Source organism: Scyliorhinus torazame, chromosome 10 (genome assembly GCF_047496885.1).
Source record: "Scyliorhinus torazame isolate Kashiwa2021f chromosome 10, sScyTor2.1, whole genome shotgun sequence".
NCBI classification, from domain to species: domain Eukaryota; kingdom Metazoa; phylum Chordata; class Chondrichthyes; order Carcharhiniformes; family Scyliorhinidae; genus Scyliorhinus; species Scyliorhinus torazame.
The window spans coordinates 38,549,083-38,576,291 of NC_092716.1; the positions used below are offsets into that span (position 1 = coordinate 38,549,083).

At 50.3% G+C, this 27,209-nt stretch overlaps 1 protein-coding gene across 6 annotated transcripts in view; it reads left to right on the forward strand.

Moving 5' to 3' along the window:
• pmfbp1 (polyamine modulated factor 1 binding protein 1) overlaps window positions 1–27,209 on the forward strand; it is a 1,352,449-nt gene that overhangs the window by 1,214,101 nt on the left and 111,139 nt on the right. For all 6 annotated transcript variants that reach the window (XM_072517945.1, XM_072517947.1, XM_072517950.1 and 3 more), the window contains 2 exons: window positions 320–487; window positions 14,494–14,661. In XM_072517945.1, coding sequence (XP_072374046.1) covers window positions 320–487; window positions 14,494–14,661 — 336 coding nt within the window. The remainder of the gene's footprint in view (window positions 1–319; window positions 488–14,493; window positions 14,662–27,209) is intronic.

The following is a 27,209-nucleotide window of genomic DNA, read 5'->3' on the forward strand; positions in this document are numbered from 1 at the left end:
AAGCTCAGCTGGTCTGGCAGCATCTGGAGAGAGAGAAACAGAGTTAATGTTTTGAAGTTGAATATGATTTCTTCTGAAGAAGCGCCATGTTCAATTCAAAACATTAACTCTTTGTTTCTCGCTCCACAGAGGCTGCCAGACCTGCTGAGATTTTCCAGAACTTACTGCTTTTATTAAATTAAAAACGCAAGTGGAAATGAGACTCACCCTTGACATAATACTCAAAGCATTTGCTACATAAACTTGACATTTCTGTTTCTATATTCTTGTGCCCTTCTCAAATAAGCAGTACAAATGTTAAGTGTGCTTCCCATTGCAGCTTGGTGAGAAGAGCCGAGAGATAGCGAGCCTGAAAAACGATATTGCACGTAACCAACAGAGAAATATGCAGTTAGCAGAGGAAAGTTCAGCGTACGAGGAAAGGATGAGAAGACTACATGATGAGCTGAAGAAAATGCAAACATTGAATCGACGGGCAGAAGAGGAGGTAAGTGCTTCATTTAATTAGAAACTACAAACTAGTAGGTTACTTTCAGTTTATAACTGCAGGTTAATAATTCTTTCTCAGCAATGTTTCTCCATGTCCACTACTCTCCAGGTGCATGGAGTCCTTGCTGAGCTGCAATTCAAAGATTCATAGTTATACTCCCATAATTTGGTCATTTACAGTGTCAACAGTCTATTTTGCCACACACATCATTGCAGCCAAATCCAATCCTTTCCTCAAATTTTGGGTTTGTAAAGAGAGCAAAATAATACATATTTCATACTTAACTTGAAGTTATGTCGAGTTGTAAAGGCAGCTGCATTTCTTTTTTCCATAAAAAAAGTGCCCTATCCTTCAGTTGGGACCAGGCTCATCAGGATGTTCGGGCAGTAGGGTTCGCCACCGCACTGGCATGCCCCAGATTCAAGGGGTGATAGATAGGACACATGTCCCCCTACGTGCACCGACTCATGGGAGGGTGACCTTCATCAATCGGAAGGGCTTCCACTCCCTGAACGTGCAGTGTGATCACCAGCTGCACATAATGCACGTCTGCGCCCGATACCCAGACGACACGCACGATTCTTACACCCTACAAACTCGTCGGTTCCTGACATCTTCGAGGCACTCACTCAGGTGTGGGGTTCACTCCTGGTTGACAAGGGATATCTCCTGCAGCCATGGCTAATGATGCCTGCCGGAGGCTCCAGGCCGACACCGAGAACCGTTATAACGATGCGCATGCAGCAACCAGTTGCGTTATTTAGCAGTGCATCTGTGTCCTCAGGATGCGGTTCCAGTGCCTGGACCACAATAGGGGAGGCCTTCCAATAAAGCCCTAAGAGGGTCCCAGACAACATGGTGGCCTGTTGCATCCTTTATAACACCGCCCAGCAGAGTGGGGGACATGCTGGAGGAAGAGGAAGAATGATGGGCCTAAATTGGGAAGATTCTGGGCGGGAGTGTTCACGGTCTTAGCCAGGGTAGTGGAGGAGAAGGTGGACCCGGACCCTTTGGAGGCGATATTTAGGGTTTCAGAGAAACTGGAGCTCATGGAGAGGAGGAAGGCCGATGTCGTGGCCTTCGCCTCTCTGATTGCACGGCGGCAAATTTTGCTGGAGTGGCGGTCGACATCGCCACTGGGGGTAGCGGCATGGTTGGGTGACCTTACGACTTCCTGCGGTTAGAGAAGATAAAGTATAAGTTATGGGGCTCAGCGGGGGAGTTTGAGAAAAGGTGGGGGGTGTTGTGACCGTATTTGAGGAGCTGTTCGGCGCAGTGGGGATGGGTGGGGAGGGGGTGAAAAAGGGGAAATCTCTGTACAGACTGTAAAGTTGATTGTTGGGAAGTATGTTTCCTGGGGTGTTTATTGGCTTTTACCTTGCTTCGATACATGTTTGTAATAAAATGCATTTTTTAAAAAAAGAATAATAGGCCTCATTGGATGAGGAGCAGGTGGATGATGGATGGGGACCTGGGGCCTGCAACCAGAGCAGGCACAGGAGGCAGGCCAACGTGTGCGCCAGGGCCGCCACATGCAAGACAATTTTATCAACTCCAGGTTCACTGACTAGAGGGCCTAGCCACCGGCAGCGCATCCTCCCTGTCCCACCGCCCCATATACCCCCATAGCTACTCACATGCACCCACATCCCCCACCGAGGTTTCTACCAGCATTGCCACAGGGTGACGGCCCTGGGATGGCAGTCTCAGCGCTTCTTGTCCACGCCACGGAGGAGGAGGATGCCCTCACACCTCTGGCCCTCTTCCATGCTGCCTCTGACGATGACCACAGGTGGAACATTCAATAATCCTGGAGGCCCTACCCCATGCCATCCTCTAATGCACACCACCAACCTCCTACACACCCCCACCGACACACCCTCTACACCCAGCCAAGCCCATCCCACACACCCTTCAGACAGAGGATCGAGGTAGGTCAGCATGTTGGTGGAGAGGTGTTTATTCGCGACTATGTACAATCATTGTGCCTTGACCCCTACCTCTATCCCATGTGCTGCACCCGTGCCAACTTAACTGGTGTCTAACTTCCTTAATGTACGTGGCTGCTCATTCTTGGTGTGACCCCAGACGGCACATCAGACGAGCGGACAGCCTGCTGCGCCTCTCGACCTGTGACCTGTGGTGCCTTTGGCAGCTGTCCTCTGGAGGGCCTGGATCCGCCCATCTTCTGGGATGTGCCACCCTATGCTGCCAGCTCCCCATCAGATGTGCCAGTGTCAGGTGGGGGGTGATTCAGAAGCGTGGAGGTGTTCCAGCACCACCTCTGTGGGAGGCAGCAGCATGTGCCCTATCACTTCCTTCTCCTAGGGGTGCTAGATGACCCCCGGGCTACTTACTGGGACGGAGGTGAGGCCGGAGTGAGCGCAGAAAGCTCCACCGTTACCTAGGGCTGCCTGTCCTGGTGACCCGCTCTTGTTTCAACTAGGGTCTCAATGTCCACAGCCATGGAGCACAGAGGCTGGGACACGTCCCTCAACGAGTGCGACGTGTCCCTCAACATCTCGGTCATGTCGCTGACCTGATTGGCCCAGGTCAGCCAGCACTCAGCCAATACTCTCGGCGTCCTAAGCCACATCTTCTGTGACTGGGCAATAGTCTGATTGCCCACTCCCTTGGGGGTTCCTACCTCCACCTCCGCTGCAGTATATGTAACTTGCACACCAGAAAGTGACTCAGATGCCTCTTCACTAAAATGCCCCACCGAGGCGATAGTCTCTGGGATGGTGGAGGGTGCAGGTGACAGCAGTGACAAAAACTCAAGAGTTGTCCCCAGACAGGTCCTCCAGGGTTTGCGGCCGGGGGTGAGGTACCCCAGATGGGCCTGCCCTGTCAGATGGTGATCCTGCAAGACACATGGTAAGATCTCAGATAGGAGTGATGTGGGGGGAGAGAGGTGATTCACTTGCTATAGGGACATCTCTGTGTATTAGGGACTCACTTGGTTGATCCATGCCGACTTCCACCTGGGAAATAGTCCTCTCTCCCACCTCCCCGACTAGCTCCATCGCCCTCTACTCGGCGGTGCTTAATATTTTCAGGTCCGGCTCGCCCCCTCCAGTCTCCTCCGCTCCCGGTGGTTATGGACCGTCCTCTTCTGGGGGACAGATAATGGGCATTGGGAGGCACTCGGACGCGGCTTACAAGTGAGCCTGTAGCTGATGGCCTGTGTGCGCAAGGCACTTGGCCATAGCAGACGCTACAGGTGTTGGGGTTTGGTATAGGGTGGGTGTCAGGGAGATGCTGAAAAGTGGTTTCTGGTTGGCCTTTTGGGGGGGCTGGAGGAGATGATACCAGGGGCACAGAGGTGATACTCATTTGGGCTGGTCTAAGAAGGTCATTCATCTTCTCCCTGCATTGTAGACCTGTCCACCTACCGAGTACCACAGCGCTCGCCGCCTCTGCCACCTCCGCTCAAGCCCGGTTGAGATCGGCGGACGGTGGCTTCCTGCCCACCCTGGATACGAGGATGTCCCGCCTCTCCTCCAACGCATCCAGTATCCTGTCCATCTCGCTGTTTGTGAACTGAGGGACAGCTCTTCTCGGGACTGGAATGAGACTGTGTGGGGACTAGAGTGTTTATAAGCAGCTCCAGCTTGTCAAGCTCTCCAGTACCAATTCCAGTCCCAGTGAATCCAACGTCGGCGGGAATTAGAATTACACCAGTTTCACATGAGCAGACTGCTGGTCCATTTGCATGTCCTGAATAGCTCCGGACTGGTGTCCCCAATGGGTATGGGAACCTCTCCCAATTCAGTCCTGGCGTCAACACTTAGGCCGGGATTCTCCGCCGGCGTGATTCTCCGTTATCCCGACGACGTGGGGCTGCCCCACAATGGGAAACCCCATTGACCTGTTGGCGTAACGGAGAATCCCGCCGGTCAGTCGGGGCAGAAATGTGGCAGGGCGGAGAATCCCGGCCACAGACTCTGACACGGAGAATTTTGCACAATGTACTGCAGAATTATTGGTTGTGTTTAACTTACAACTACATTTTCCCAGTCATTTAAGCTGACCTGAAGTTCATTTGCCAACAGTCTCTATGTGACAGTTTAATCGGTTGGCATTTATTTGATAAACAAGGAATTGCAAGGTTAACCCTACTCTCAGCCATATTTTCATCATGCACATCCATCTTAGATCTTTAACAATAAGACCTGATTCATTAACCCAATCAGATGTGAAATAAGAGCGACACACTGTAATTTCTCTATAATACTGTGCAAATGTAATTGTGTTGTGAGTCATCTGAGATATTAACAGTTGAATATAGCGCAGGTGGAATACATGAAGAAATAATTAATTTTTTAGACTGCAATGAATTCTGTAAGGTCATCCTCAGTACTGATTAAACGTGAGACTGTGATGAAATTATTTTTTATAGACCAGGTGACATAGAGATTGCTTAAGGATTAACCTGGATATAGGACTAATACAACAGCAGCCAATATTAATGCAATCTCACCTCCACATACTCACACTTTGGGCACACTTAATCAGCAGAAGCTTAATTAAAAATGCTTTGCAAATCAAACTTATATTAATTTCTGCATTAAGTCATCTCCCATTGATTTTCCTGTGCATTTTAGATGTAAAGGTTATTTGCTGACCCTTCACCTTAGTGAAGAAATGGTGCATGCTTAGACTGTTCAGAATAAATGTATTAATGGTTTCCTGCAGATGACTCTATATTATTCTGTAAATCAGTTGAGCTGAATGGAATGCAAATTTCTTGTCTAATTTAACACTCAATTGACTGTTGCATATACATGTACTATGCCAGTAGCAAAAGTTTACATAACAGATGTGTTTGTAGTTTTGTTGTTTTCCATTTCCCTCTTGGTGTTTGACAAGATGTTTACCAAAACCCACTTTCACGGCCATATTTCCTTTCTCAGCGATTGCATCTCCGCCTATCGCTGCCCCCCTATCCACCACTCCACACAACAACCTCCCCCCCCCCCCCCCCCCACACACAGCAAAAATCTGACCCCATTTCCAATTCCTTCCCGCTTTGACAAAGAGTCATCCAGACATGAAATACTAGCCCCCTTCTCGCTCCTCATGCTGTCAGACCTCTTGAGGGTTTCCAGTATTTTCTGTTTTTGTTTGTACCTGTGCTTCCTTTTGCTTCTATTATTTCCACTGCCAAGAGCAAAATGCAGAAGGTGACAGTAGATAGCAATATTTGTGGATGAAGGTTCAGGACAGTCCCAAAAGAGTGAAATATACCTGCTGAAGGGTGTCAGCTTGACCAAGGTTTTCAACTGAGATTTCCTTCCAATTTTCAGGTCATTTTCTTTGCCTCCTTAAAGTTCATTGTCACCACCTCTGGGGCGAGATTCTCCGACCCCCCGCCGGGTCGGAGAATCGGCGGGGGCTGGCGTGAATCCCGCCCCCGCCGTTTGCCGAATTCTCCGGCACCGGATATTCGGCGGGGGCGGGAATCGCGCCGCGCCGGTTGGCAGGCCCCCCCCCCGGATGGGCCGAAGTCCCGCCGCTAAAATGCCTGTCCCGCCGGCGTAGATTAAACCACCTACCTTACGACGGGACAAGGCGGCATGGGCGGGCTCCGGGGTCCTGGGGGGGGGGGGGCGCGGGACGAACTGGTCTCCACCATGGCGGAGGCGGAAGAGACTCCCTCCACTGCGTATGCGCGGGATTGCCATCAGCGGCCGTTAACGCTCCCGCGCATGCGCCACCCGGAGATGTCATTTCCGCGCCAGCTGGCGGGGCACCAAAGGCCTTTTCCGCCAGCTGGTGGGGCGGAAATTCGTCTGGCGCCGGCCTAACCCCTTAAGGTTGGGGCTCGGCCCCCAAAGATGCAGAGCATTCCGCACCTTTGAGGCGGTGCAATGCCCGACTGATTTGCGCCGTTTTGGGCGTCAGTCGGCGGACATCGCGCCGATACCGGAGAATTTCGCCCCTGGTGTGACAGCAGTGTCCTTGATGTAGCACCACTGGAATTTCCACCACCACACTTGCAGGGCCTCCTTTAACAACAAGACGACTGCATCGGAACATCTGGAATGAGTCCAAATCATTTTACAGCTGAATGAGTATGGAGGAAAAGGTGGAAGATCCACTCCACCAGAACACCGCCCCAAATTGGAGAATTTCCCATCACCCCAACCCCATCACCCATATCCATTGCCCCAACACCATCACCCCAGCCCCATCACCCCAGCCCCATCACCCCAACCCCAGCCCCATCACCCCAACCCCATCACCCCAACCCCATCACCCCAACCCCATCACCCCAACCCCATCACCCCAGCCCCATCTCCCCAGCCCCATCACCCCAACCCCATCACCCCAACCCCATCACCCCAACCCCATCACCCCAACCCCATCACCCCAACCCCATCACCCCAACCCCAGCCCCATCACCCCAGCCCCATCACCCCAGCCCCATCACCCCAGCCCCATCACCCCAACCCCAGCCCCATCACCCCAACCCCATCACCCCAACCCCATCACCCCAACCCCATCACCCCAACCCCATCATCCCAACCCCATCACCCCAACCCCAGCCCCATCACCCCAGCCCCATCACCCCAGCCCCATCACCCCAGCCCCATCACCCCAGCCCCATCACCCCAACCCCAGCCCCATCACCCCAACCCCAGCCCCATCACCCCAACCCCAGCCCCATCACCCCAGCCCCATCACCCCAGCCCCATCACTCAAGCCCCATCACCCCAGCCCCATCACCCCAGCCCCATCACTCCAGCCCCATCACCCCAACACCATCACCCCAGCCCCATCACCCCAGCCCCATCACCCCAGCCCCATCACCCCAGCCCCATCACCCATACCCATTGCCCCACACCATCAGCCCAACCCCATCACCGCAGCCTCATCACCCCAACCCCATCACCCCAACCCCATCACCCCAACCCCATCACCCCAGCCCCATCACCCCAACCCCATCACACCAGCCCCATCGGCCCAACCCCATCACCCCAACCCCATCACCCCAACCCCATCACCCCAGCCCCATCACCCCAACCCCATCACCCCAGCCCCATCACCCCAACCCCATCACCCCAGCCCCATCACCCCAACCCCAGCCCCATCACCCCAGCCCCATCACCCCAGCCCCATCACCCCAGCCCCATCACTCCAGCCCCATCACCCCAGCCCCATCACCCCGGCCCCATCACCCCGGCCCCATCACCCCGGCCCCATCACCCCGGCCCCATCACCCCGACCCCGTCACCCCGACCCCGTCACCCCGACCCATCACCCCGACCCCATCACCCCGACCCCATCACCCCAGCCCCATCACCCCATCACCCATACCCATTGCCCCATCACCCCAGCCCCATCCCCCCAATCCCATCTGCCCGGCCCCATCACCCCGACCCCATCGCCCCGACCCCATCGCCCCGACCCCATCACCCCGACCCCATCACCCCAACCCCATCACCCCGACCCCATCACCCCAGCCCCATCACCCCAGCCCCATCACCCCATCACCCATACCCATTGCCCCATCACCCCAGCCCCATCCCCCCAACCCCCCAATCCCATCACCCCGACCCCATCACCCCGATCCCATCACCCCGACCCCATTACCCCGCCCCCATCACCCCGACCCCATTACCCCGCCCCCATCACCCCGACCCCATCACACCGACCCCATCACACCAACCCCATCACACCGACCCCATCACACCGACCCCATCACACCGACCCCATCACCCGAACCCCCCTCACCCCAACCCCATCACCCAACCCCGTCACCCCAACCCCGTCACAACATCCCCGTCACCGCATCCCCGTCACAACAACCCCGTCACCACAACACCGCATCCCCGTCACCCCAACCCTGTCACAACAACCCCGTCACCACAACCCCGTCACCCCAACCCCGTCACAACAACCCCGTCACAACATCCCCGTCACCCCAACCCCGTCACCACAACCCCGTCACCCCAACCCCATCACCCAACCCCGTCACCCCAACCCCGTCACCACAGCACCGCATCCCCGTCACAACAACCCCGTCACCGCATCCCCGTCACCCCAACCCCGTCACCACAACCCCGTCACCACAGCACCGCAACCCCGTCACCCCAACCCTGTCACAACAACCCCGTCACCACAACCCCGTCACCACAACCCCGTCACAACAACCCCGTCACCCCAACCCCGTCACAACATCCCCGTCACCGCATCCCCGTCACAACAACCCCGTCACCACAACACCGCATCCCCGTCACCCCAACCCCGTCACAACAACCCCGTCACAACATCCCCGTCACCGCATCCCCGTCACAACAACCCCGTCACCACAACACCGCATCCCCGTCACCCCAACCCTGTCACAACAATCCCGTCACCACAACCCCGGCACCCCAACCCCGTCACAACATCCCCGTCACCGCATCCCCGTCACAACAACCCCGTCACCACAACACCGCATCCCCGTCACCCCAACCCCGTCACAACAACCCCGTCACCCCAACCCATTCACAACAACCCCGTCACCACAGCACCCCATCCCTGTCACCCCAACCCTGTCACAACAACCCCGTCACAACAACCCCGTCACCACAACCCCGTCACCACAACCCCGTCACAACAACCCCGTCACCCCAACCCCGTCACAACAACCCCGTCACAACAACCCCATCACCGCAACCCCGTCACCCCAACCCCGTCACCACAACACCGCATCCCCGTCACCCCAACCCTGTCACAACAACACCGTCACCACAACACCGTCACCCCAACCCCGGCACAACAACACCGCATCCCCGTCACCCCAACCCCGTCACCCCAACCCCGTCACCCCAACCCCGTCACCCCAACCCCGTCACCCCAACCCCGTCACCCCAACCCCGTCACCCCAACCCCGTCACCACAACCCCGTCACCACAACCCCGTCACCCCAACCCCGTCACCCCAACCCCGTCACAACAACCCTGTCACCCCAACCCCGTCACAACAACCCCGTCACCACAACACCGCATCCCCGTCACCCCAACCCCGTCACCCCAACCCCGTCACCCCAACCCCGTCACCCCAAACCCGTCACCCCAACCCCGTCACATCAACCCCGTCACATCAACCCCGTCACATCAACCCCGTCACCACAACCCCGTCACCACAACACCGCATCCCCGTCACCCCAACCCCGTCACCCCAACCCCGTCACCCCAACCCCGTCACCCCAACCCCGTCACCCCAACCCCGTCACCACAACCCCGTCACCACAACACCGCATCCCCTTCACCCCAACCCCGTCACCCCAACCCCGTCACCCCAACCCCGTCACCACAACCCCGTCACCCTAACCCCGTCACCCCAACCCCGTCACCACAACCCCGTCACCACAACCCCGTCACCCCAACCCCGTCACCCCAACCCCGTCACCCCAACCCTGTCACCCCAACCCCGTCACCACAACACCGCATCCCCGTCACCCCAACCCCGTCACCCCAACCCCGTCACCACAACCCCGTCACCACAACCCCGTCACAACAACCCCGTCACCCCAACCCCGTCACAACAACCCCGTCACCACAACCCCGTCACAACAACCCCGTCACAACAACCCCGTCACCACAACACCGTCACCCCAACCCCGTCACAACAACCCCGTCACCCCAACCCTGTACTAATTTCAGAATTTTTGCATCAACACATTTTAGTCCTATTATTTAGAGCATACTGGTCAATTCAGTGGTGCAGCTCATTTCATAATTTCATAACAGTGCAACATTGGTCTTTCCCTGCAGTTAACTGCGTAGCTAGTGTCCAACCTTTTGAGGGAGTAGCCAAGCAGAAAACAAGTGAGGTCCTACCAAGAGAACAGATCCAGTCTTCTCATAATCTTTAATGTCACAAGTAGATTTTGAAAAGCCCCTAGTTGCCACATTCCGACGCCTGTTCGGGTTATCAGAGCAAGAATTCAGAATGTCCAAATTACCTAACAGCACATTTTTCGGGACTTAGAACATAGAACATAGAACATTACAGCGCAGTACAGGCCCTTCGGCCCTCGATGTTGCGCCGACCTGTGAAACCACTCTAAAGCCCATCTACACTATTCCCTTATCGTCCATATGTCTATCCAATGACCATTTGAATGCCCTTAGTGTTGGCGAGTCCACGACTGTTGTAGGCAGGGCATTCCACGCCCTTACTACTCTCTGAGTAAAGAACCTACCTCTGACATCTGTCCTATATCTATCTCCCCTCAATTTAAAGCTATGTCCCCTCGTGCTAGACATCACCATCCGAGGAAAAAGGCTCTCAATGTCCACCCTATCCAATCCTCTGATCATCTTGTATGCCTCAATTAAGTCACCTCTCAACCTTCTTCTCTCTAACGAAAACAGCCTCAAGTCCCTCAGCCTTTCCTCATAAGATCTTCCCTCCGTACCAGGCAACATTCTGGTAAATCTCCTCTGCACCCTTTCCAATGCTTCCACATCCTTCCTATAATGCGGCGACCAGAATTGCATGCAATACTCCAAATGCAGCCGCACCAGAGTTTTGTACAGCTGCAACATGACCTCATGGCTCCGAAACTCAATCCCTCTACCAATAAAAGCTAACACACCGTACGCCTTCTTAACAACCTTCTCACCTGGGTGGCAACTTTCAGGGATCTATGTACATGGACACCGAGATCTCTCTGCTCATCTACACTGCCAAGAATCTTACCATTAGCCCAGTACTCTGTCTTCCTGTTATTCCTTCCAAAATGAATCACCTCACACTTTTCTGCATTAAACTCCATTTGCCACCTCTCAGCCCAGCGCTGCAGCTTATCTATGTCCCTCTGTAACTTGTAACATCCTTCCGCACTGTCCACAACTCCACCGACTTTAGTGTCATCTGCAAATTTACTCACCCATCCTTCTACGCCCTCCTCCAGGTCATTTATAAAAATGACAAACAGCAGTGTCCCCAAAACAGATCCTTGTAGTACACCACTAGTAACTGGACTCCAGTCTGAACATTTCCCATCAACCACCACCCTTTGTCTTCTTCCAGCTAGCCAATTTCTGATCCAAACTGCTAAATCACCCTGAATCTCATGCCTCCATATTTTCTGCAGTAGCCTACCGTGGGGAACCTTATCAAACGCTTTGCTGAAAACCATATGCACCACATCAACTGCTTTACCCTCATCCACCTGTTTGGTCACCTTCTCAAAGAACTCAATAAGGTTTGTGAGGCACGACCTACCCTTCACAAAACCGTGTTGACTATGTCTAATCAAATTATTCCTTTCCAGATGATTATACATCCTATCTCTTATAAACCTTTCCAAGATTTTGCCCACAACAGAAGTAAGGCTCACTGGTCTATAGTTACCGGGGGTTATCTCTACTCCCCTTCTTGAACAAGGGGACAACATTTGCTATCCTCCAGTCTTCTGGCACTATTCCTGTAGACAAAGATGACTTAAAGATGAAAGCCAAAGGCTCAGCAATCTCCTCCCTCGCTTCCCAGAGAATCCTAGGATAAATCCCATCCGGCCCAGGGGACTTATCTATTTTCACACTTTCCAGAATTGCTAACACCTCCTCCTCCTTATGAACCTCAAGCCCTTCTAGTCTTGTAGCCTGAATCTCAGTATTCTCCTCGACAACATAGTCTTTTTCCTGTGTGAATACTGACGAAAAATATTCATTTAGCACCTCGCCTATCTCCTCGGACTCCAAGCACAACTTCCCACTACTGTCCTTGACTGGCCCTACTCTTACCCTCGTCATTCTTTTATTCCTGACATATCTATAGAAAGCTTCAGGGTTATCCTTGATCCTACCTGTCAAAGACTTCTCATGTCCCCTCCTGGCTCTTCTTAGCTCTCTCTTTAGGTCCTTCCTCGCTAACTTGTAACTCTCGAGCACCCTAACTGAACCTTCATGTCTCATCTTTACATAAGCTTCCTTCTTCCTCTTGACAAGTGTTTCGACAGCTTTAGTAAACCACGGTTCCCTTGCTCGACCACTTCCTCCCTGCCTGACAGGTACATACTTATCAAGGACACACAGTAGCTGTTCCTTGAACAAGCTCCACATTTCCATTGTGCCCATCTGCTGCAGTTTTCCTCTCCACACGATGCATACTAAGTCTTGCCTCATCGCATCATAATTGCCTTTCCCCCAGATATAACTCTTGCCCTGCGGTATATACCTATCCCTTTCCATCACTAAAGTAAATAATCGAATTGTTGTCACTACCACCAAAGTGCTCACCTACCTCCAAATCTAAAACCTGTCCTGGTTCATTATCCAGTACCAAATCCAACATGGCCTTGCCTCTCGTTGGCCTATCTACATACTGTGTCAGGAAATCCTCCTGCACACATTGGACTAAAACGGACCCATCTAAAGTACTCATAGTATAGCGTTTCCAGTCAATATTTGGAAAGTTAAAGTCCCCCATAACAACTACCCTGTTGCTTTCGCTCCTATCCAGAATCATCTTTGCAATCCTTTCCTTTACATCTCTGGAACTTTTTGGAGGCCAATAGAAAACCCCGAACAGGGTGACCTCTCCTTTCCTGTTTCTAACCTCAGCCCATACTACCTCAGTAGATGAGTCCTCATCAAACGTCCTTTCTGCCACCGTAATACTGTCCTTGACTAACAATGCTAATCCTCCCCCTCTTTTACCACCTTCCCTGAGCTTACTGAAATATCTAAACCCCGGCACCTGCAACAACCATACTTGTGGGAGGAAACCAGAGCACCCGGAGGAAACCCACGCAGACACAGGGAGAACGTGCAGACTCCGCACAGACAGTGACCCAGGCTGGGAATCGAACCTGGGGCCCTGGCGCTGTGAAGCAACAGTGCTAACCACTGTGCTACCGTGCCACCCATCACCCCAACCCCATCACATTGACATATTCCCTAGGAAGCAAGTAACGGCTAGCGTAAGACGCAACTTGCAAACAGATCATCTTTCTACCCTAGGTCAGGAAATGGAAAGTGAGGGCAGCACGGTGGCGCAGTGGGTTAGCCCTTCAGCCTCGCGGCGTCGAGGTTCCAGGTTCGATCCTGGCTCTGGGTCACTGTCCATGTGGAGTTTGCACATTCTCCCTGTGTTTGCGTGGGATTCATCCCCACAACCCAAAGATGTGCAGGCTAGGTGCATTGGCCACGCAAAATTGCCCCTTAATTGGAAAAAATGAATTGGGTACACTAAATTTATTTTAAAAAGAGAAAAAAGGAAATGGGAAGTGGCAAAAGGACTCCCTTAAAAATATGGGGCTCGATTCTCCGGTCACCGACGTCAAAATCGCATTCGGCGAACGGCCGGAGAATCCAAATTCCCGACGGAATCGGGGGCGAGTATGCTATGTATCGATTGCCTGAGGCCACCCCCCGATGCTCCACCCGCGACCAACCGAGTTCTCGACAGCACGGGACACGTCTGGTCTCATCCATCAGGAACTCAGCGTGGCGGCTGTGGACTAGTCCAGCACCAACACAGCCGGAGGAGAGCCGATTCGCGGGCAGTGGGGGACATATTCAGGGCTGGGGGCACTGTGATGGGGTGGTCCGGGGCGCGTGAGCCAGCCAAAGGGGGGGGGACTATTTCACGGGCCGTGAGCGGCCTCTACCATGATGCACGCCGCTGCAGGCCGCTGCAGGCCGCCGCCGTGCTCATTGGTGGCCATGGACCCAACGATTCTCCAGGCCGTATCAGCAGCTAGAGCCGGGTGCTCTACGCTGCCTCACTGCTAGCCCCCAGCAAAATGGGGAATCGGTGGCCGTTTTGCGCCAGTTTTCCTTACCGTTCCCACGCCGGCGTGAGGACATAGCCCCAGAATTGGAGAATCCAGCCCATGAATTTTCAAACATAGTGCACAATTGGTGATTAAAACAAGAAAAAAATTGTAGAAAACACAAAACCCAGTGGCCCTAGCTGTTAGACTGTGAAAAGTGGCCATAAATAGGCTGTATTGCAATGCACAAATGGCCCAACTAAAAGTCCTTCATATTTTCCAGGCTCATATTTGTGAGAATCGATTGATGGAACTCAGTAACCAGATGATGATGTCGCAGAGGAAGACCCATGAAACCATGAAGGAACTTACCAGTAAAGAAGAAGAATTAATGATAATGAAGGTAGAACTGGCCTCTCTTCGAGAAAAATACCACACCAAAACTGAAGAGGTAATGCACACTTCAACAAATACTGGTCTCTAATTGTCATGTTACTGAATTTAAAACTAAGGGCCAGATTTTGACTATACTGAGGCGTATAGTTCAAGTCGGGAAATTTCTCAACGAACTGAATCCATTTGGTGAAAGGTACCCCATTATGCTCAATTTCTGCTCAGGGTTCAGGGGAGTAGATGCAGGACGGAGTCAGGCCCATCCACCACGGAAGTTGAATGTAGACGACCATGGGACAGGTGTGTGTTGGTTAGAAAGCCCACCTCGTTCTCCCCCCCCCCCCCCACCCCACCATGGTCTCTCATACCCTATGCCAACTCATGCCTCCTTCCATCTCAGTGTCAGCCCATAATCTTCACCCATTCTCATGGCCCCTCAGACCCTCATGCCACCTCAATACCAACTCATGCGCCACCCACCTCCATACCTCCTCATATCCCTCCATGCCATCTCCACAGTGAATCACCAAATATTCAACAAAGAACAAAGAAAGGTACAGCACAGGAACGGGCACTTCGGCCCTCCAAGCCTGCGCCGACCATGCTGCCCGACTAAACTACAATCTTCTACACTTCTGGGGTCCGTATTCCTCTATTCCCATCCTATTCATGTATTTGTCACGATGCCCCTTAAACGTCACTATCATCCCTGCTTCCAGCACCTCCTCCGGCAGCGACTTCCAGGCACCCACTACCCTCTGTGTAAAAAAACTTGCCTCGTACATCTCCTCTAAACCTTTCCCCTCGCACCTTAAACCTATGCCCCCTAAAAATTGACCCCTCTACCCTGGGGGAAAGTCTCTGACTATCCACTCTGTTTATGCCCCTCATAATTTTGTGGACCTCTATCAGGTCGCCCCTCAACCTCCATCGTTCCAGTGAGAACAAACCAAGTTTATTCAACCTCTCCTCATAGCTAATGCACTCCATACCAGGCAACATCCTGATAATCTCTTCTGCACCCTCCACATCCTTCTGGTAGTGTGGCGACCAGAATTGAACACTATACTCCAAGTGTGGCCTAACTAAGGTTCTATACAGCTGCATCATGACTTGCCAATTCTTATACTCAATGCCCCGGCCAATGAAGGCAAGCATGCCATATGCCTTCTTGACTACCTTCTCCACCTGTGTTGCCCCTTTCAGTGACCTGTGGACCTGTATACCTAGATCTCTCTGACTGTCAATACTCTTGAGGGTTCTACCATTCTCTGTATATTCCCTACCTGCATTAGACTTCCAAAATGCATCACCTCACATTTGTCCGGATTAAACTCCATCTGCCATCTCTCCGCCCAAGTCTCCAAACGATCTAAATCCTGCTGTATCCTCTGACAGTCCTCGTCGCTATCCGCAATTCCACCAACCTTTGTGTCGTCCGCAAACTTACTAATCAGACCAGTTACATTTTCCTTCAAATCATTGATATATACTATGAACAGCAAAGATCCCAGCACTGAACCCTGCAGAACACGACTAGTCACAGCTCTCCAATCATAAAAGCACCCTTCCATCATAAAAGCACCCTTCCATTGCTACTCTCTGCCTTCTATGACCTAGCCAGTTCTGTATCCATCTTGCCAGCTCACCTCTGATCCCGTGTGACTTCACCTTTTGTACCAGTCTGCCATGGGGGACCTTGTCAAAGGCCTTACTGAAGTCCATATAGACAACATCCACTGCTCTACCTGCATCAATCATTTTTCTGACCTCCTCGAAAAACTCTATCAAGTTAGTGAGACACGACCTCTCCTTCACAAAACCGTGCTGCCTCTCGCTAATACGTCCAGTTGCTTCCAAATGGGAGTAGATCCTGTCCAGAAGAATTCTCTCCAGTAATTTCCCTACCACTGACGTAAGGCTCACCGGCCTGCAGTTCCCTGGATTATCCTTGCTACCCATCTTAAACAAAGGAACAACATTGGCTATTCTCCAGTCCTCCGGGACATCATCTGAAGACAGTGAGGATCCAAAGATTTCTGTCAAGGCCTCAGCAATTCCCTCTCTTGCCTCCTTCAGTATTCTGGGGTAGATCCCATCAGGCCCTGGGGACTTATCTACCTTAATATTTTTCAAGACGCCCAATACCTCGTCTTTTTGGATCTCAATGTGACCCAGGCTATCTACAGACTCAACATCCACCAATTCCTTCTCTTTGGTGAATACTGATGCAAAGTATTCATTTAGTACCTCGCCCATTTCCTCTAGCTCCACACATAGATTCCCTCCCCTGTCCTTCAGTGGACCAATCCTTTCCCTGGCAACCCTCTTGCTTTTTATGTACATGTAAAAAGCCTTGGGGTTTTCCTTCACCCTATCTGCCAATGACTTTTCGTGACCCCTTTTAGCCCTCCTGACTCCTTGCTTAAGTTCCTTCCGACTTTCCTTATATTCCACACAGGCTTCGTCTGTTCCCAGCCTTCTAGCCCTGACAAATGCCTCCTTTTTCTTTTTGACGAGGCCTGCAATATCTCTTGTTATCCAAGGTTCCCGAAATTTGCTGTATTTACTCTTCTTCCTGTTATGGGCGAGGCGTTTTCAGAACCCCAAAATGTATCATGGAGTTCAAACAACCTCTCCCTTTAATGGATTTGTTGCTTTTCCTAGCACACAGCTTTTTCCCTAGGTGTGGGATTACAATTATGGACATGTGGGTTTTTAAACACAAAACACTGATTATGCCATGAACTCAACTTAACATCTTAAATAAACATTGGATCTCTTAACACCCCTTACTTCAAAGATAACTCAGAATATATTGCAACAGTAAATAACTCCTTAAAATGTTCCTTCAAACTTCCAAGAGACCTTGGGAGCCAGAGGAAATGGGCGAGGTACTAAATGAATACTTTGCATCAGACCGTTAAACAAAATCACATCAGGTTAAAGGCTTCACTATCATAAGTTTAAATCACCCAAATGATCCAGAGATAGTCTTTCAGGTGAGAGATCCAGCTCACTGCAAACACAGACACACACCAGCTCTTTTCAAAACTGAAACTAAAAAACTGCAAAATGGCTGATCTGAGCTGAGCTCCACCCACTCTATGACATCACTGTTTTCTTAAAGGTACATTGCTTAAACATCCAATTCCTAAAGGCACTCTCGCATGACATTCCTCACAGGAATGTCCTGGTCCTGAATTCCTTTCAACTGACATTTGAAAGTCTCCCACATGTCAGATGTTGATTTACCTTCAAACATCCACCCCCAATCTAGGTTCTTCAGTTCCTGCCTAATATTGTTATAATTAGCCTTCCCCAATTTTGCACATTCACCCTAGGCCCACTCTTATCCTTGTCCACCAGCACTTCAAAACCTACTGAATTGTGGTCGCTGTTCCTGAAATGCTCCCCTACTGAAACTTCTACCACCTGGCCGGGCTCATTTCCCAATACCAGGTCCAGTACAGCCCCTTCCCTAGTTGGACTATCTACATATTGTTTTAAGAAGCCGTCCTGGATGCTCCTTACAAACTCTGCCCCGTCCAAGCCCCCAGCACTAAGTGAGTCCCAGTCAATATTGGGGAAGTTAAAGTCTCCCATCACAACAACCTTATTGCTTTTACTCCTTTCCAAAAAAATTCACATGGACAGACCTCGGAAAGCATGTGGAGGTGAAAAAAAACGTTTCATATTTTAATACAACTCTCACCCCTATACACTCGGTAGTGGAAAAAATACCCATTCATAAAACCAATTCAAAATTTTAAAATCCCATCAAGTGCTGAATATAAAAACAAACAAACATCTAATCCACTAAGCACACCAAAGACAGCCAATACCTTAAAGGACTCTTTAAGCTGCCAATCAAAGTGCGAACTCAGAACCCCCTGCTGAAATAATTGTAGCCTTTGAAACTCAACCAAGCATTCATAATCGCATCACACTAGCCCTTGAGAAAATATCAGGAAAGAGCTCCATTGAAACCGCATGAACAAATGCGCATCTTTTTTCTAATCAATGCATGTTAATTAATACAATCAACGGAGTTTTTTTAAACTCCGACAGCCAAAAAGATTTTTTAAAATCTTTGGATCATGACAGTTATACAGACCTTATCCACCCTCCAAGAATTTGCGCCAACTCCATCAATTTATGTCTCCCACAGTGTGGCGCCTTTGCAACAGCCAGAATGGGATGTGTTTCAACTCTCCATTAATTTTAAATGTACCACCAGATTCATGATTTGCACCTGTGTGAATCTTGCCCCGCCCCCTTTCCACTGGCAATGAAAATTGTTTTGGCCCAAATTGGGGTGGGTTCTGGGTCCTGCCACCTGTTCCTCATCATCTGACTCACCAGTAGAGTCAAACTAAATTTACCCTGAAGTGCCTGAGCGTGGAATTTTCCATTTTTCAGACTAACTGCGATGGCGGGTGGTTCTGGCCGCACCCACCCTGCTGCTTGGATGGCAGGAATTCCTATCTCCTTCCACCCTTGGAAGCTCATTAATTATGTACTGGTTGGGGTGTGTTGCTAACTTTGCCTTAGTTTAATTGCTCTGTTTTATCACCTTTGCTCTTGAGTCGCCAGGTATCTTTCTGATACCGCCACGTGGTTCAAGTCCGAGTAATGATCAATAGTCCAATACACCGATTAGTAAGATTTAAATCAAAGCACATTTATTATACACAGTAATCACTACTCATGCACAAATTCTACATTTAAGCTACTTCTACAACTAACAGGCCTATACTTAACTTGGAACTGGCCCACCAGGTCAGGGGAACAAATGGCCTTTCGTTCGGCTTCTGAGCCTGCGGGATTCGAAGTTGGTACAGATTGATAGCTAGGAGCGCCTATCTCGTAGCGAGTGTTGAAGTAAGACTTACAGTTTTCGACCAGCTGCTGAAGAGTGAAGAGCTGACGAAGCGGTGGTGAAGAGCTGAACAGCTGAGGAAGAGCGCAACTTGATCTTGGGGCTCAATTCTTATAGTCCCCAGGGGCTTCCTGCCTTTCGGGGTGGACCCTGTACCTGGTCCCAAGTGATTGGACTTTGTCCTGTTGCTCTTATTAGCCTTAGTTTTATTAGCTCTAATTCTGTCACCTTTGCTCACGAGTCACCAGGTATCTTTCTGATACCGCCACGTGGTTCAAGCTCAAGTAATGATTAATAATGCAGCACACCGCTTAGTAAAAATTAAATCAACGATCATTTATTATATACAGCAATAAATACTTATGCAATAATCCTACTTCTAGACTACTACCTACCACTAAAGGCCAATACTTAACTTTGGAGATGGCCCACCAGGTCAGGGAAACGAATGGTCTATCGAATTGGGTCTGGGCCTGCGGGATCCAAAGCTGGTACAAGTCGATAGTCAGGAGCGCCTATCTGGTAGCGATCGCTAGAGTAACACTTACAGTTTTCTTTGTCGAAGGGTCTCGAAGGTTGCGAGCAGGAAGAGAAGGGTCGATCTGAACTTGGCCCCTATTCTTATAGTTCCCAGGGGCTTCCCGTCTCTCGGGGCGGACCTCGTACCTGGTTCCAAGTGATTGGACTTGGTCCCAATCACTTGGTTCGATATGCTCCAATAATGGGGCGATTCCTTGATCGGGGGGTGGTCGTCTACCTTCATTTGTGTCAGCCCCTGCTGGCGCCGAAAGGTCTGGATCGGCTTTATGTTGCTAATGTGTAGCAATTGTTCCCGGGGATGGCTGCTTAGTATGCAGATGGCTGGGTTGTTGTGATGTTAATGGCTGCAGGTATCGGTCTGGGCCGACTTCTCCAGAGCCGAATACACTGTTTTGCCTGCAGCTGTCCGTTTGAGTCCTGTTGGCTGATTTTCCCATCAGCCTCTTTTGTTCGCCATTTTAGATCGGGGTTTGACCATTCTAATCGGGAATCAGCCATTTTAGGTGGCTACAGTCCCAATCACTTGGTTCGATTTTCTCCAATGCTGGAGCGGTTCCCTGATCGATGGGCGGTCTTGAGGTGATCGTTCACCTCCTTTTGTGTAGGTTTCTGCTGGCGCCGAAGAGTCTGGTTTTGCTTTGTGTGTCTAAATGTTGCTCATTGTTCCCGGGGATTGCTCATTAATATGCAGATGGCTGGTGTTTTGTTATGCTGATGGTTGCTGGTATCGATTTTGTCTGGCCTTTCCAGAGGTAAATACACAGCCAACCTGCAGCTGCTCGTTTTTGTCCTGTTGGCTGACTTTCCCATCAGCCTTTGCCGTTCGCCATTTTGAATCGGGAGTTGGCCATTTTAAGTAGCTACAAGTGTCACCTGTCAGGCCAGGAGCTGATTGGTCCGTCCACAATCAGCTGCCAGGGTTTGTCCGTATAAAACATCAGTCGAACGCATACATCTCGCTATCCCCAGCCCGCGAGTCTCCAGGAGACCTTTGCAGATGTCTTATACCCATAAGTAGAAAGCTGAAAGCCTCAAGCGGAAGGCATCACCCCACTTCACCCACTTGGCCCTCGAGGCCTTGATTAGAAGAGTGCGATCCCACAGGCATGTCCTGTATCGCAAGGATGGCTTCAGGAAGCACATGAGCCTCACCTTTATACAAAGGCACATGAACTGTGTTAAGGGTCCCTCACCCCCTTATCAGGGGAGCTTGTATTCTGCAAGCTCTATAGTGTAGTGGATCATCTCTACCCCTGAGACCCATGTGGGTTATAACATCCTTCCTCCCCCAAAGTCTGATAAATATTTTGAAGGTCGTGGCGCAGAAGGGTCGATTCTCTTGACATTTGGCTGGGCACCTGGTGGCGTATATCTCAAGGGCAAACGTTGCCTCCGGAATGAATGTCGCGGTGGCTCCAGATCCAGAGGCTGTGGATCCGAGGGCTCCCCATCGGAGATCGCCTATATTTCCATCTTCGAGTCCGAGTCAACGATCTCCATAATCTGGACATCATTTAGGATCTTAAGGAAGTCTGCACATGCTGTTTTGGAAGAGGTTTCTGAAGATGAGGTTCCGCCATGGCTTGACCAGGCAACAGAATCGGTTTTAGAAGATGCTTCCGAGGACGAGGAACTTTCTGAAGAAGTGGCCTCCTGGACCGAAGATGGCCGAGGTGCTTTTTCATTGTATGACCTCGAGCTTGCACCTGGTGAGACACGTTCCCTGTTTGGTGCAGGATGACACTGGAGGCGCACTGGACACATGGCGAAGTTTTGAACAAACATCGAGTCACACAATGCCTGGAAGCTCAACACCGAGAGGGACAATGCCTTTGCTGCTCCTGATTGTGTCACACCTTCGCACCTATGTCTGGAAAGGCCATGCTAAGGCAAGTACGAAGTCTCTGGCCATCAGTAATTCCGTGGGGGTTACCCCAGTCACTATAACTAAACAGGAAACGAGCCAGCCTGGTGACCATCGATTCCCGATGATTGATTCTTAAGGCCGCATTTAAAAGTTTGCACCGCTCGCTCCGCTAAACTAATTGAAGCCGGATGGTATTTGGGCGGTACAAATAATGCTGCACCCCATTTGCCTTCAGAAACATTGAGAACTCCTCACTCATGAAAGGAATGCCAATATCAGTGACATGCACTTCAGGGAGGCTGTGCATGCAAAACGATAAACACATGTTTTCGATGGTCGCCCAGGGTGTGGTTCCAGCCATCTTGTGTACCTCAAGCTACTTCGAATGTGTGTCAATTGCTATTGGGGACATGGACCCCTGAAATGGACTGGCAAAATCGGCATGTAACCGCGCCCATGGCTGGCCCGGCCATTCCCAATTATGCAGGGGTGCAGCCGGCGGGGGCTCCTTATGTTCTTGGCAAACAGAGCATTGCGCGGCCATTCTATCGATGTCCGCGTTCAAGCCCTGGCGACCATACGTAACTGCGTGCCAGCATTTTCATTTTGGACACGCCCAGATAACCGTTGTAGATGTCTTTCAGAATTAACGCCTGCCCCTTTCCAGGAAGACTACGCGCATACACCACAGCAGGATATCATTCTCCACAGTAAATTCAGACAGTTTGGAGGAAAATACCTTCAACTCGCCTGAAGCTTTCGATGCTGTCTCTCTTCCGGGACCACTTACCAAACTTTGGAAAAGATCGGGTCCGTCTGGAGCCATTCACAGATTGGCAGGCAAAGAGTCCAAGAAATTCAGGGTCGCGACCACTTCAGCCATTGTGGGGTCGACAAGGAGCCTGTCGTTAAAGACAACTGGCTCAGAGCGTCTGCATTTGCAATTTGAGTCCCCGGTCTATGCTCAAAAGAATACTCGTAAGTGTTGAGTAATAGGGCCCAGCGCTGGATGCGCATGGAAGCAGTGGTTGGAACCGCTTTATCCATTCTGAAAAGTCCAAACAAAGGTTTATGATTCGAAATGAGCGTAAAATGGCAGCCACAGACAGACTGGTGAAAGTGTTTCACGGCGTACACCACTGCCAGCCCTTCCTTCTCTATCTGTATGTACTTTTTCTTCGCCGCAGCCAACTTCCATGAGGCTATCAGCCATTCCCGTCTGTCCTCCATTCGGTGGGACAGAAAAACCCCAATTCCATAGGGGGAAGCGTCACATGTGATGAACAAGGGCCTGGCTGGATCGTAATGGGTGAGTAACCCGGAAGACAACCAAGGAAAGATTGAAGTTCTGAGGCATTTGTCAGGGAGGGGGCCTGCTGGATGGCACGCACCTTCTCTGCAACGGGCTGGAGGCCATTACGATCCACCTGATCGTGTTAAACATGCACTTGGCTCTCCATAGGCGAACACCAGCTTCAGCTAACCTCTTCAACAGTCTCCAGGTTATCCAAGTGCTCGTGCTCAGAAGCACCCATGACCAGCACGTCATCTAAATAAACAGCTACACGCGGGAGCCCACTCAGGATGCCCGCATCATGAGCTGCATAATAGCACAGGCGGAGGTCACTCCGAAAGGCAGCCGTGTATACTCGTATAGGCCCCAGTGTGTGTTGATGGCGACGAGTGGCAGGATGCAACTCAAGCTGCATATAAGCATGGTTCATGTCGAGCTTTGTGAACGAATGTCCCAGCAAGCTTCGCATAGAGATCCTCAATGTGGGGCATGGGGTAGCCATGTTTACTGTAGTCTCCGCATAAACAAACCATTTTGTCCAGCTTCATGAACCGGTATCACTGGCGCAGCCCAATCAGCGAAACGGACGGGTCTGATGATACCCAAGAACTCCAACCAACCGAGTTCTGTCTCCACCTTTACGAACAAGGCATAGGTTCCCGGAAATATCGAGGAGGGGCCTCCAGGTCGACTTGTATGCGGGCCACAGCCCCTTTTAACCTCCCTAATTCGGGTTGGAACACCTCGGGGTATTTCCCCAACACCTCGGCCAAACCGCCGGAATTTGTCTAAAGAATGTGCTGCCACTGACTGTTTATCAAACCACCGGGGTCATAGTAGTACCTACTATATCCAATGGTTCTCCCATATAGGTAGCCAATCTGGCCTGGGTACTCACCAAATCCAGAGTCTAAACACCCATCTTAATGCAGTCAAATGTCTGCTGACTGATTACGGAAACTGCTGTGCCGGGGTTCAACTCCATGTCGAGCAGGTATCCGTTCACACGCACCGCAACAATGTGGCCACTCGGGGGGGCTGCTACACAATACAACCGCATTCAGTCGCCCTCCTCCTTTAACTGGAAAGTACTGGCCCGGGCCTGGCAGTGGCCTCCAGCGGGGCATCTAGACTTCTGGTTCACCCATGGCCTGTTCTCACACCAGGATCAGCAACCACAAGTCCCACAACGGCCTGGCTCACCCTCTTGGACTCCGGGGAAGACTCCCGCCCGGAGGCTTGTTCTTCAGCCACTGGGTTGGGCCTTTATGATGTTCTGTCCAGGGCAAGGTGGCAGGCCAGGAGGGACCCCAGGACAGGATGAGGCACGCCCTGATGTGTTCGCCTCCATTCCCTATATCTCCTGCACTCCCCACTCTACGCTTTCGTGGGAGAGCGCAATTTCGATGGCCTGTTGCAAAGTTAGAGAAGGTTTGGCCAGCAGCTTCTTCTGCGAGGCCGCATTGTGAATGCCATAAACCAAGCAATCATGTTGCATTTCAGATAAGGCAACGCCATATGCACAGAACTCAGCAATTTGTCGCAGGCTCGATAAGAGTGATGGACTCGCCCAATTCTTTCTGGGGTATTAAACCGGTACCGGTGTACTGTTTCCGATGGGTTTGGATTAAATTGTTGCCCCACTAACTCCATAAGCTCATCAAACGTTTTAGGGGGCGATTCTCCAATATGGAGCCCAAGTGTTAGCGCCGTCGTGTACGCCACCGCGTTTCACAACGGTGCGAACCGGGCCCGGGTACGACCGATTCTGGCCCCCATAGGGCGCCAGCACGGCGCTGGAGCGGTTCATGCCGCTCCAGCCTCTTTTTGCACCGCCAAATGGGCGCCGTGCCAACCCGCGCATGCGCAGTTGGGCCGCGCCAACCTGTGTATGCGCGGCGGACTTCTTTCGCGCGCCAGCCCCGACCAACATGATGTCAGTGTTCAGGGGCCGGCCGCACCAGGAAGTAGGCCTGGGGGGCGGGGAGAGGCCGGCCCGCCGATCGGTGGGCCCCGAATGGGAAAATCCCAGCCTTAGTCTTTAGTCTTCACTACTAGTCAATTGAATTCTAATTTTTAAGACATATATAGAACACTTCTGAGATTTACACTGCCGTTTTTTGCCGTTGCTTAAAAATGCATGTAAACATTTTTTTTAAATTGCATTGAGTTTGTTCCACGTTTCAATCAAAGAAGGACAGAGGTAAAAAGAATGACTGGAAGCAAAGTGAAAAAAACAAATGATGCAAGAGAGCTGCATAACTGTTTTGAAAATGTAATTGCGCTTCTTGTAAGTAAATGAAAGACGCAAGTACATAGTTGGCCCTTAGACTGTCTTGTATTAAAAGGAAATCAGCATTCAACGAATGAAGAGTACTGTGCCTTAGGTGAACAGCATTTTTCTTTAGCGCCCATAGTTAAAAAGGCACCTGTTTAAACAAAAGAATCGGTTTTTTTGCATAATAGCTTCTTTCTATCTTAATTAAATGGAGCTTCAGGTGGATTAAGCAGCTTCCCTTAAACACAAATCACTGATCAGTATCTGCTTAAGGAGCCATTTTGATTTGTTCTCAAAGATACTGTTTAGTGGAGTTTTCATTATAAGAAATATAGGTTATGGCTCAATCTATTTTCATTGCATGAACATTTCTATTAAAACAAGACACTGTATTCCTTTACTAGCTGTCTGTTCCCTGACACTCCCATGAGATGTGCATCAGCTGGACAAAAAGTGAATTCAGAATGTTGTCAGCCATGACAGCTGTTATATAGCATGCCATCGACAATGGCTAAAATTGCCATATTCATTACATCACCCCTTGTCCACATAGCCTGGCTTTAAATTGATGTTGAAAAGTGTGTTAGTCAGTGCTTCAGCTATGTGTTACAATTCATGTCGCCAGAGAGTGATTTTTCTTCCACCTTATTTCTATCATGTTCTCTGTTAGTGTCTATTCTTGATATTGGAATGTTTAGCTGGGTAATTAAGTGTAATGGAAAATTTAGACTGAAGTGGCTCAATTTCAGAAAGGGCCTTCTGTTAATAAATGACTACGGAAATGTTGTTTGACTTCATTTGAACAGGACACATACATTTTGTGTCAAACCAGACTGTTTTTTTCTTCAATATGAATTTTAATAGCAATGGTGAATCGACAGAATGAATTGCTAGGCAAAGGGACTAAAATATCGGTCATAAAACAAGAATCAAGCTCTACTAATTCTTTAGAGTCTATGAAAGGATTTTTGTACTATATAAATATAAAAATTATATGAGTTGAGTATTCTTCAAATATACAACTTTAATTATGGCTTGCAGTGCAAGTTAGCAACCTGTCCTGTACAGATTATCAGCTTCATCAGCCCATGATGCTGAAAATTATTTTGATTTGCCTGTAATTTATTTATTCAAAATTACCCATGCCTCAGTGCTGCAGTACTTGATTTCTAACAAGACTGTGGAACTTGTAGAGTTCATAACATCTGTATGTCAAAATATGTACCCATAAAATGGAAACCTGTGACAGTGCTAAACTATTTTGAGTGTAGATGGGCTGGAAGAAACACAAAACTAAACATTATTTCCCAAGTAGTACTTAGCACCCAAACCCAGGAGGCATGTCATCACTCCCCTCCGTGTCGAGGCTGAGTAAAGGAACATAAAATCTAGTGAAATTAAGAATTGATACAATATTGCTTCAAAGAAATGTGCCCAAGTCTTAGCTGGAAAGAATTGTGGATGTTAACTATTCATATCAAAGGTATCCTCTCTTCATCGGGTATTCATGGCACTTTGCAGAGGATCCATTGCTTTAGGTTACCGCTGAATAATCTTGGAGATTAACCATGAAAAGAATCGAATGAAATTCTAGGTTCTGCAGAACTATTCTCACTTGGACAAAAACCCTTCACATTCATCCTCTTTACATTTTTGTAACTGAGTTACTAAGTTTTAAAAGGTACCCCAATCACTCAGGCTCGCAAACTCTATGCGCAAAATTGCACAAAATGCTGGATCAGGTG